Source organism: Pelophylax lessonae (assembly GCF_965119305.1).
Source record: "Pelophylax lessonae genome assembly, chromosome: 1".
NCBI lineage: Eukaryota > Metazoa > Chordata > Amphibia > Anura > Ranidae > Pelophylax > Pelophylax lessonae.
In genome coordinates this window covers 636,276,035-636,288,600 of record NC_138768.1, presented here as the reverse complement: position 1 = coordinate 636,288,600, position 12,566 = coordinate 636,276,035, and the positions used below count along the sequence as shown (strand labels likewise).

The 12,566-nt window shown below is 45.2% G+C and overlaps 1 protein-coding gene across 1 annotated transcript in view; it reads right to left on the bottom strand.

The window, feature by feature from the left end:
- The window catches only part of PLK4 (polo like kinase 4), a gene marked incomplete at its 5' end in the record, with an annotated part of 32,083 nt that extends 26,735 nt beyond the window's left edge, over nt 1-5,348 (bottom strand). The window contains 5 exons of the mRNA XM_082266699.1: nt 878-1,898; nt 2,434-2,548; nt 2,637-2,732; nt 3,076-3,171; nt 5,220-5,348. Of these exons, the coding sequence (XP_082122825.1) occupies nt 878-1,898; nt 2,434-2,548; nt 2,637-2,732; nt 3,076-3,171; nt 5,220-5,348 (1,457 nt within the window). The remainder of the gene's footprint in view (nt 1-877; nt 1,899-2,433; nt 2,549-2,636; nt 2,733-3,075; nt 3,172-5,219) is intronic.
- Between the last annotated feature and the right edge of the window lie 7,218 nt (nt 5,349-12,566).

The following is a 12,566-nucleotide window of genomic DNA, read 5'->3' as shown; positions in this document are numbered from 1 at the left end:
GAGCCAGTTGGTCCAATCGAACAGGCTTTTCCTACAGGAGAACTTCCTACACTTTACCACTTCCAAAACCATCTGGAGTGTGATTACAAATGGGCACATGATACACCAACCTATCCAGCCATCATCCACTTAGGACATTCGTTTCTCTAAATACCTACACAAGCAGTTTCACCAAACTAGAGTGTATACATTCTGCCATAGGGAAAAGTCTGAACAGAAATCCTGTTTCTTGCACAGCGTCACCAAAGGCAAGGCTCAATTCTACCAGTGGTACACCATTCACACTGGAAAATGCCACCCTGAATAAAACACCAGCAGAGTTTTTTTGTGCATTGGCCTCCTGGTCCCTAGGATTTATCCAGCTCTGATCTAATTCCAGATAATGACCATGGCCTAAAAATAAAAATTACTCACCTTATCCATTGTAGAGAACCATTTACATCCATCTTGCAAGTAGACATCAAAACGGATGGTGACTTTTGCCTATGTCTTGGATTTTATAATGACACAACCTGAACAGTTTAATGCACACTGGTAACAGAGTCATTATCACCTTATCCCTGGGCTTTGATTGCCATCTGTAGAGGACAACACATTCCCCAGAGGATAATTAGCAGATAACTGAAACCAGCTCAGATATACTGTGGATTTGTCATGCAGGTATATTACAGCTGCACAAATTATTTGACTAGTTTCAAATTTTAAATCTTTACACTACCTACAGTATAGCTGTTGCATTATAACCCAATGGTATCCTATAGTGCTGCTGTTCAAAAACTTGCCTTTCTGCTAGGCATAAACAGGTATTCTTCAGCATCCAGCAGCACACACCTTACACCAGTAAATATTCTGTTCTAGTAATATGTATTTTACTTACGGTGTTTTCTCCTTCACTGGTGGTGAGGTGTGTCTGTCCAAGGATCCATGCTTTGCCTTATCTAAGAACATCTGAGGAATATCTCCATAGCTGTTTCCGGGAGATGAGGCAGAGGTCCTATAACCAGTCAGGGGACCAGGTTTGTTCAGATTCTCCACAGAGTGACACCTATCTGTGAAGCTGCCTGGTTTACTAGGATTCTGGCTGTGAGAGGTACCAGTTCTATCAGAGGAGTGGGCTCTGCGGAGGTAGCGAGAGTGTGGTCTATCTTCAACAACAGCTTTTCTACCCCTTCCCTCAGAGAGATCATATTCCTCCCTCTGGCGGCTATGGAAGCTGCCTCCATCTCCGGTCAAAGCATTACTTGGTTCCCTGTCCTTAAACTGGAAGATGTTCATTTTGTTTGGGAGTGAAGGGCCAGATAAAATCCTCTTCTCTGGTTGGCGCCCGCTAACACTGACCCCAGAGGAACCAGTAAAGCCTGTAGAAATTGTAGCATGGCCACTATCAATGGAATCTTCAACTGCTGCCATATCGGTACATGCATTAGAAGAATACCCCGTCATAAATGGGTGGTCCAGCACGGAAGACAGACTTAACCTATCGGCAGGATTTTTACGTAACAGCTTAAAAACTAAGTCCTTTGCCTCTCTTGACATAAAACTGGGCATTTCATAATCTGCCAAAACTATTTTATTTAAAGTGTTCTTTACTGTGTCCGTGTCAAAAGGTGGTCGACCCACAAGGAAAGTGTACATCATGCAGCCCAAGGACCAGACATCCGATTCCAGGCCATGTGCGCTCCTGGTAGCTATTTCCGGGGCAATGTAGTTTGGTGTGCCACACATTGTAAAGTGTTTCTCATTTGGCAACTTCAACTGGGCGGCTAAGCCAAAGTCTGCAATCTTGATGTTCATGTCACTGGAGAGTAGAAGATTAGAAAGGGTGAGGTCTCGGTGTAGAATGCCATGGGAATGAAGGTACAGCATCCCTTTCACTATCTGATCCATGAAATGCCGAGCTGTTGACAACAAAAAAACAGGAAGAAGATTTAAACAACGTTGATCCAATTTGTAGAGGAAATAATTTAAACAGCAGAATTACTAACATCACTCTAAGAGCTGGTTAACACTATTACGACTTGCCAGGCGACTTGGTCAGCCTGGCAAGTCGCACACGTCTGGTTCATTGAGTAGTACAGGACCGGTTAGGAGCAACACAAGTCACTCCGACTTCGAAAAAGGCTCCTGTACTACTTCGGGGCGACCTGGAGGCGACTTGCATTGACATTCATTTTATGAAGTCCGTGCAAGTCGCGCCGAACTGAAGTCGCGGTGCACGCGACTTCACAGGTCGCCCCCTAAGTCGGAGCGACCTAATGTGAACGGGGGCTTACTATAATCCAAAAATATACACCGGAGATAGAATTTAAACAAACAATTGCCCCACCCTGAACATGCACTTTTAACAAGGACCCATCACAGCTTCAGATATTACGGGACTACAGATATGCATGTAAAATTATTAGTCCAAGGCATAAGCAGACTTTAACTCGCCTTCTTTTTCTGTAAATGGTTTCTTCCGATTTTTTAAAAACCTGTTCATCTCTCCATTGTGGCACATTTCAAGTATCAGATAGACGTAGTTGCTGTCTTCAAAGTAATTATAAAGCTATTGCAAAACAAAAAAAAGGGAAGACCTGCGTTACAAAATTTTCTTCAGTATATCACTTTAACAAATTGCTTAAAAATAAACCTACCTCCAAAATAGATGGGTGCTTTAGCTGGCAATGGATCTCGACCTCATTACGCACTCTTTGGACCATGCCAACCCTCTGCATGGCCTTTTTGTCGATCTAAAATAACAGAAAAAAAAAAAACAACATTCTGGACCAGTGCAAACAAAAATTTTCAAAACGCTAAAAACTACTAGTTAAGGGCGCATTCACACCAGCCCTGCCTAGGCATCGCAATGTCCTATTGTTTCAGTGTGCAATGACAAAAAAGTAGGACAGACTGCATTTTATGCAGCACAGCATGGTGTTCTGCTCTACACCAAGTTACAACGCACATTTTGTGACATTTCACTGAAGTAAAACAAAAAGCGCAATGTGTGGTAAGATCGCAATCGCAAAACCTTATTACAGGACATGATGCGCACCTGCTTGTGTGAATGGGAGCTTTAAAATAGAGACTTACCATTTTGATAGCTACTTCGATGCCTGTATGTATGGACTGTGCCCTGTACACACAGGCAAATGAGCCTTTTCCGAGGAGGTTGAGGACCCTGAAGTCCTGAAAGGTGAAAGAAAAAAATGGCAACTGTCAGCATTTCACAAATCCTGCACACAAGTCATACATACACACAGACAGATCCTGCACAATCATACAGACACAGATCTTGAACACAGTCATAAACACACACAGACAGAACCTGCTTATAAAGCCCCGTACACACACGCAGATCGTCGTCATACAAATGTTCGTCTTTTCTCCCCGGGATGTCGGTGTCTGTTGAAAAGTGCAAAGACAGCACAAGGACAGCACAAGAATTTTGTCTGCAGACTTCAGCTGACTGCAGAAGTGATGTCATGTAATGGTTAACTTTCCCTGTGTTTTTTATTTTCTGAGCATGCCCAGTCTTGCAAATCTGCGGTCTGTCGGCCGAATTCTGTACTGACAGGCGAACAATCGTCCGTTCTGGTGTCCGCAGACAAAAATTTTCATGTTTGCAAGAAAGACTTTTGTCCGCGGATTGTGCGCAGACATCTGTCGGAGGCACCATACTAACACGCGTACAATCGGCAGATCTTTCGTCCGCCGACGTTTGTATGCCGACGATCGGTACGTGTGTACGGGCCTTAAGTCATACACACACACAGATCCTGCACATAAGTCACACAGACAGACAGATCCTGCACATAAGTCACACAGACAGACAGATCCTGCACATAAGTCACACACACACACAGAATCTGCACATAAGTCACACACACACACAGAATCTGCACATAAGTCGCACACACACAGATCCTGCACATAAGTCACACACACACAGACAGATCCTGCACATAAGTCACACACACACAGACAGATCCTGCACATAAGTCACACACACACAGACAGATCCTGCACATAAGTCACACACACAGACAGATCCTGCACATAAGTCACACACACAGATCCTGCACATAAGTCACACACACACAGATCCTGCACATAAGTCACACACACACAGATCCTGCACATAAGTCACACACACACAGATCCTGCACATAAGTCACACACACACACAGAATCTGCACATAAGTCACACACACACACAGAATCTGCACATAAGTCGCACACACACAGATCCTGCACATAAGTCACACACACACAGACAGATCCTGCACATAAGTCACACACACACAGACAGATCCTGCACATAAGTCACACACACAGACAGATCCTGCACATAAGTCACACACACAGATCCTGCACATAAGTCACACACACACAGATCCTGCACATAAGTCACACACACACAGATCCTGCACATAAGTCACACACAGACAGATCCTGCACATAAGTCACACACACAGATCCTGCACATAAGTCACACACACACAGACAGATCCTGCACATAAGTCACACACACACAGACAGATCCTGCACATAAGTCACACACACAGACAGATCCTGCACATAAGTCACACACACAGATCCTGCACATAAGTCACACACACACAGATCCTGCACATAAGTCACACACAGACAGATCCTGCACATAAGTCACACACACAGATCCTGCACATAAGTCACACACACACAGACAGATCCTGCACATAAGTCACACACACACAGACAGATCCTGCACATAAGTCACACACACACAGATCCTGCACATAAGTCACACACACACAGATCCTGCACATAAGTCACACACAGACAGATCCTGCACATAAGTCACACACACAGATCCTGCACATAAGTCACACACACAGACAGATCCTGCACATAAGTCACACACACACAGACAGATCCTGCACATAAGTCACACACACACAGACAGATCCTGCACATAAGTCACACACACAGACAGATCCTGCACATAAGTCACACACACACAGACAGATCCTGCACATAAGTCACACACACAGATCCTGCACATAAGTAACACACACAGATCCTGCACATAAGTCACACACACACACAGATCCTGCACATAATATATACAGATGTATGGTAGATGCATATGATCCCCTTGTATAGAATCATCTATAGCATTATCCCCCTGCACACACACATAGACCATGTGTGTGATATATAGTACACAGGGTAGAAGGCAGTGGCACAGATACCTCAATGGAGTTCTCCCCCTGCAGTAGCGGTGTACAGGTGTCCCCCATCTCCTGCTCATGGCCCCCATCAGATGATGAGTCTTTAGGGACCAGGTTGGGGAAGAGGAAGGTGAGGACTCTCTCCAGCATGTTAGCAGGTACAGTATAGGAGCTGACAGCACACTGAGGATCCTGGCATGATGATGACAGCAGGTACACCTATGCCAGCCCGGCTCACTTCCCGCTGTCCTAACTGACAGCAACCATTTCTACATGACAACCATAACATAACATGGCAGGGGACGCTGGGGGCGGGGGTAACCATCAGACAGAGCGGGCTCCCCGGGGGCATCTCACATGACAGGAGGGGATTGTGCCCCCCATGTAGACACTAAGGGAAGGTCTGGTCTCCCTGTACACACCTCTATCCTCCCCCCGATGCTGCTCGCCATGTTTCCTCTGGGCGGCCCGGCTCATCATCGCAGTAATAGACGGTGTGGGCGCTCGGAGACTCCCGAGGTAGCGGAGAGGAAAGTCACTACAAGCCGGAGGTGACGGTGAATGGAGCCGCGAGAGCCCGCTTCCATTCCCGCGGGGCCGGTCGGTGTTGGTTGTTTTTCGAAAATTCCGCCCGTTACAGTCACGTGATCCAAGCGGCGTGCGTACACAGCGTAAGGGCGTCGGCACAAACCTCCAGTGTCCGCGTCGTCTGTACGGAGTGCTGATGTTTCAATAAAGCTGTGTTTGCTATGAATGTTTGGTTGGCAGTAATAGCGACTTGCCAGCCGATATATGGCGGCTGAAGGAGAATTGGAGAGGGTAGCGGTGTCATGGGGGTGTCAGGTGAAGGGTCCCAACATATTGCTGGGTTATACACTGATTGTATACTGTAGAAGAGGGGTCTGACTGTTCATTGCTGGATTCGAGCATTCTCATTAAGGTCTATGGGGACAAAAACGCCCAAATCTGCCTCAAAAGTATCACCTGTAGATTTAGGGGCATCACACATCGATTGAGCTACAGGCCTGTGAGCACTCATAGGGGAACCATTTGACCTCAGAAAGGTTTTACCCCGTTTATGACCGTAGCATTTTTATTCTATTCGGCACTGCGCTACCTTAACCACTTCCACCCCAGAAGGTGTACCCCCTCTTCATGATTAGGCCATTTTTTGTGATATGGCACTGCGTTACTTTAACTGACAATTGCGCAGTCGTGCAACGTTGTACCTAAATAAAATTGATGTCCTTTTTTCTTTTGGTGGTATTTGATCACCTCTGTGGTTTTTATTTTTTGCACTATTAAACAAAAAATGAGCGACAATTATGAAAAAAAAAACAATATTTTTTACTTTCTGCTATAAAACACACCCATTAAAAAAATGTAAAAAATCAAATTTCTTCATCTATTTAGGCCAATATGTATTCTGCTACATGTTTTTGGTAAAAAAAAAATCGCAATTAGCCTACAGTGGGTACGGAAAGTATTCAGACCCCCTTAAATTTTTCACTCTTTGTTATATTGCAGCCATTTGCTAAAATCATTTAGGTTCATTCTTCTTCCTCATGAATGTACACATAGCACCCCATACTGACAGAAAAACACAGAATTGTTGACATTGTTGCAGATTTATTAAAAAAGAAAAACTGAAATATCACATGGTCCTAAGTATTCAGACCCTTTGCTCAGTATTTAGTAGAAGCCCCCTTTTGATCTAATACAGCCAGGAGTCTTTTTGGGAAAGATGCAACAAGTCTTTCACACCTGGATTTGGGGATCCTCTGCCATTCCTCCTTGCAGATCCTCTCCAGTTCTGTCAGGTTGGATGGTAAACGTTGGTGGACAGCCATTTTTAGGTCTCTCCAGAGATGCTCAATTGGGTTTAAGTCAGGGCTCTGGCTGGGCCATTCAAGAACTGTCACGGAGTTGTTGTGAAGCCACTCCTTCGTTATTTTAGCTGTGTGCTTAGGGTCATTGTCTTGTTGGAAGGTAAACCTTCGGCCCAGTCTGAGGTCCAGAGCACTCTGGAGAAGGTTTTTGTCCAGGATATCCCTGTACTTGGCCGCATTCATCTTTCCCTCGATTGCAACCAGTCGTCCTGTCCCTGCAGCTGAAAAACACCCCCACAGCATGATGCTGCCACCACCATGCTTCACTGTTGGGACTGTATTGGACAGGTGATGAGCAGTGCCTGGTTTTCTCCACACATACCGCTTAGAATTAAGGCCAAAAAGTTCTATTTTGGTCTCATCAGACCAGAGAATCTTATTTCTCACCATCTTGGAGTCCTTCAGGTGTTTTTTAGCAAACTCCATGCGGGCTTTCATGTGTCTTACACTGAGGAGAGGCTTCCGTCGGGCCACTCTGCCATAAAGCCCCGACTGGTGGAGGGCTGCAGTGATGGTTGACTTTCTACAACTTTCTCCCATCTCCTGACTGCATCTCTGGAGCTCAGCCACAGTGATCTTTGGGTTCTTCTTTACCTCTCTCACCAAGGCTCTTCTCCCCCGATAGCTCAGTTTGGCTGGACGGCCAGCTCTAGGAAGGGTTCTGGTCGTCCCAAACGTCTTCCATTTGAGGATTATGGAGGCCACTGTGCTCTTAGGAACCTTAAGTGCAGCAGAAATCTTTTTGTAACCTTGGCCAGATCTGTGCCTTGCCACAATTCTGTCTCTGAGCTCTTCAGGCAGTTCCTTTGACCTCATGATTCTCATTTGCTCTGACATGCATTGTGATCTGGAAGGTCTTAAGGCCCGTACACACGTACCGATCGTCGGCATACAAACGTCGGTGGACGAAGGATCTGCCGATTGTACGCGTGTTAGTATGGTGCCTCCGACAGATGTCTGCGCACAATCCGCGGACAAAAGTCTTTCGTGCAAACATGAAAATATTTGTATGCCGACACCAGAACGGACGATTGTTCGCCTGTCAGTACACAATTCGGCCGACAGACCGCAGATTTGCAAGACTGGGCATGCTCAGAAAATAGAAAACACAGGGAAAGTTAACCATTACATGACATCACTTCTGCAGTCGGCGGACAAAATTCTTGTGCTGTCCTTGTGCTGTCTTTGCACTTTTCAGCAGACACCGACATCCCGGGGAGAAAAGAGGAACATTTGTAAGCCGACCATCGGTACGTGTGTACGGGGCTTTATATAGACAGGTGTGTGGCTTTCCTAATCAAGTCCAATCAGTATAATCAAACACAGATGGACTCAAATGAAGGTGTAGAACCATCTCAAGGATGATCAGAAGAAATGGAAAGCACCTGAGTTAAATATATGAGTGTCACAGCAAAGGGTCTGAATACTTAGGACCATGTGATATTTCAGTTTTTCTTTTTTAATAAATCTGCAACAATGTCAACAATTCTGTGTTTTTCTGTCAGTATGGGGTGCTATGTGTACATTCATGAGGAAGAAGAATGAACTTAAATGATTTTAGCAAATGGCTGCAATATAACAAAGAGTGAAAAATTTAAGGGGGTCTGAATACTTTCCGTACCCACTGTATATTGATTGGTTTGCATCTACAAACTATGGGATAGATTTATGGAATTTTTATTCTTTTAATTAGTAATGGAGGCGATCTGGGATTTTTAGCGGGACTGCAACATTGCAGCAGACAAATCTGACACTAAAGCCCCGTACACACGCACCGATTGTCGGCCGAACGATCGGCCGTCTTTTGTCCGGTGCTGTCCTGTCGGTTGAAAAGTGCTAAAGACTGCACACGAATTTTGTCGGCCAACAACAGCCGACTGCAGAAGTGATGTCATGTGATGGTTAACTTTCCGTGAGTTTTTTCTTCTCTGAGCATGCCCAGTCTTGCTAATCTGCTGTCTGTCGGCCGAATTCTGTACTGACTGAGGAACAATCGGCCGTTCTGGTGTTGGCCAACAAAAATTTTAAAGCCTGCACACCAGATTCTGTTCGGCCAAAAAGTCGCAGTCGGTTGTCGGAAGCATCATACTAACAAGCCGACGATCGGACGTTGGCCGAATATTTACGGCCGACAATCGCTACGTGTGTACGGGCCTTAAGTGACACTTTTTGGGGACCAGTGACACCAATACAGTGATTAGTGCTAAAAATATGCACTGTCAGTGTAATAATGACACTGGCAGGGAAGGAGTTAACATCAGGGGCGATCAAAGGGTTAAATGTGTTCCCTGTGAGTGCCTTCTAACTTTGTGGGGGATGTTTTGACTGGGGCAAGACAGAGATCCGTGTTCCTGCTCAGCAGAAACACAGGATCTCCATCTTCAGCTTTCACAGAACATCAACCTGCCTTGTTTATATAGGTAGACCGCGAACGATCACCGGGTGCTGGAGAATATCGGGTCCGCAAGACCTGCTGATTGGCTTCGGCTGTGTCCAATCAGAGCAGGAGCGGGCCGCCAGCAGCGTGCGCACCTGCCCCAGACCCAATGCACGAAATAATGTACAGATACAGTATATCTGCGTGGGGCGGTCCAGAAAAAGTTAACTGGCACTCAGTCATGCAACACTGCAACATAAATTTGTATTACTTTTTCACACAAATAGAGCTTTCTTTTGGTAGTATTTGATCACCTCTGGGTTTTTATATTCTATAAACAAAAAAAGACAATATTTTCTACTTTCTGCTATGAAACAAATCCGATAAAATTAAATTTCCTCATAAGTTTAGGTCAAAATGTTTTCTGCTACATGCCTTTGGTAAAAACCAAACTGTTTTTGGGGACACTATACTGTTGGGGACACTAGTATAGTTCTGATTGGGATTAAGATACTGATCCATACAGACACTTTGGGGTTTATTTACTAAGGCTGGAGAGTGCAAAATCAGTCTCACTTCTGCAGAGAAATCAATCAGCTTCTAACCTCAGCTTGCTCAATTAAAGCCGAGTTCCGGCCTCAAAATTGAAAAAATCAATTTTGGGCTATCCACTTGCTAAGGGCCACCTGAAAAAGAAATGGATGCTCCCAATTTTTTTTTTTGGTCACTTACCTTGATATTGAAGAAAATATACTCACCTTCCTTCCACTTCCTCCCTCTGCGGCCACGGCCCGCGCCGTCACTTCCGGTTTGCGATGACTGGGAGCCAAACGTCATCGCTCCCAGGAGTCAATGCGCCTGCACCGGCCCCGCTCGTCACTTCTGGTGCAGGCGCTTCATTCCCTGCTAAACAGCCTCTGGGCATGCCCAAAAGCTGTGCAGAGATGCCGCGCCTGCACCGAAAGTGATGAGCAGGGCCGGTACAGTGCATTGTGGGACTCCGACATCACCGAAGATGCCGCAGAAGAGGACGCGCTGGCTTCAGCTGCCCACACCTGAGATGGCAGCACTGGAGAAGAACTTTTCAAGGTAAGTATTTCTTCTTACAGGTAAGTGCGACCCGGGACAGTTCAGAGGCTATCCATTGTGGAATGTACTAGCCCTGACTGTCCCGGGGGTATATTTATCTAAATTTGACCCCCGAGGCCGGAACTCCGCTTTAAGCTTTGGCAATAAAACCTGGAAGCTGATTGGTTTCTATGCAGAAGTGAAACTGATTTTGCACTCTCCAGCTTTAGTAAATCAACCCCTATGCTCGTAATGATGGTGATCAGTGACTTATAGTGTGGAGGACAAACTGACACTGCAAGAATTTCATTACTAGAAATCATGGGCTTTATAGGCAGAGAAACACAAATATTAAAAAAAAAAAATACTAACCAGCTTTATTAATACATGAATAAAACATTGAACTCAGCAAGAATATCTAAAGAAAAACCCTTAATAGGAAAAAATATCTATTATTTGAGGTTTTTAAGCATTTCTAGCGTTCAATAATATATCCTTTAATTAATAGTTTGACATGTTTCGCGGAGAACCGCTTCCTCAGTAGCTCCTTTGGGTGCTGAGTCATGTAAAAGCATTACAATTTAGACACATCTGTGGTTAGAATAACACTGGCATGGCTTAAAGTGACTATCAATTACCAATAAAGATATGAAATCAGCTTAAACATTGCATTAAGTTACTTCTAGTAGGGCCTAGAAACAATGCTCTTGTTTTTCTTTTTCTATTAAAATACCAATCGTATTTTACTTACCGCCTCTGTGCAGTTGGTTTTGCACAGGGCAGCCCAGATCCTCCTCTTTCGAAGCAGCTTGTGATGGGGGCAACCGAGCCGAGCTGTATCTCCGTGTGTCCATTCAGACACAGAGCTGTTGTATGGCCCCGCCCCCTCTCCTGATTTTTTTAGAATTATACTTACCTAGGTGGATGCAGCATCAGTCTGATGTTGCATCTGTCCCTCGCTGGCTCTAACAATGAGAACTGAGCAATCAAACACCACCGATCACTTGGTTCTCAGAGCTCTCTGAGCAGAGAGCTGGTGACTGTCAGTCTCTGGCTGTCTGCTCTGCCCCCCTCACTGGAGCTCTGGGCTGTGGTGGGGACAGGAGAAGCCAGGTTCCGGTCTGGGCATGTGGGTGGATCCCGACCCTATGGTTGCAATTCTTTCCAAGCCTGGACCGGCTCTGTGATATCAGCCAACAGCGGGTCACAGGAGTGCAGACTGAAACTGAGCTTTGGCTGTACTTCTCCTTTAATAGTCCACCCGATTAGCATAATATATCCAGATCATAGTAAAATCATATCATATCATCACATCATATTTAGCTATAATGGGACTTCTAGGGTCCTTCACCTCTCTGCTACAATAGCTTACTAATTCAAGGCTATTGCATTGAAGGGGCCTCTGTATGTCGAAACTGCAAAGTAAGTAGCTAAAGGTGGTAGAAAGAGTCCACCTCACAATAGGAATGCAATACTACGACTGACACTTGCCAGGAGGGACATCACTAGTGACACTAATACAGTGATAAGGGATAATACAGTACACTGTACTAATGACACTGGCTGAGAAGGGGGTTAACATCAATGGACAATCAAGGGGTTAACTGTGTGCCTAACAAGTGTAATATGTGCTGCTTTTAGTTACAGATCTGGCTTCTTTTTCTCTTTGAACTCATAGTGGATTTTAGGGAGCAGAAGCAGCCCGATCACTGCCTGTGTACAAAGTTCAGTGTGTTTGTAAACACAGAACTCTGTGCAGTGATTGGCCCCTGCCAATCAGCAGGTGTACAAATCACAGCATGGGTCAGCAGGGGCACATGCATGTCGCAAACCCAGAGTAACAGTACTTTGGGTGGACGGCAAGTGGTTGATTTTGTGGGATTAGGTTTGTTGAACTATGGCGTTGGAGAAGACTCTTAAAAGTCCCTTGGACAGCAAGAAGATCAAACCAGTCAATCATGAAGGAAATCAACCCTGAAAATTCACTGGAAGGAAAGATCCTGAAGCTAAAACTCAAATACTTTGGCCACCTAA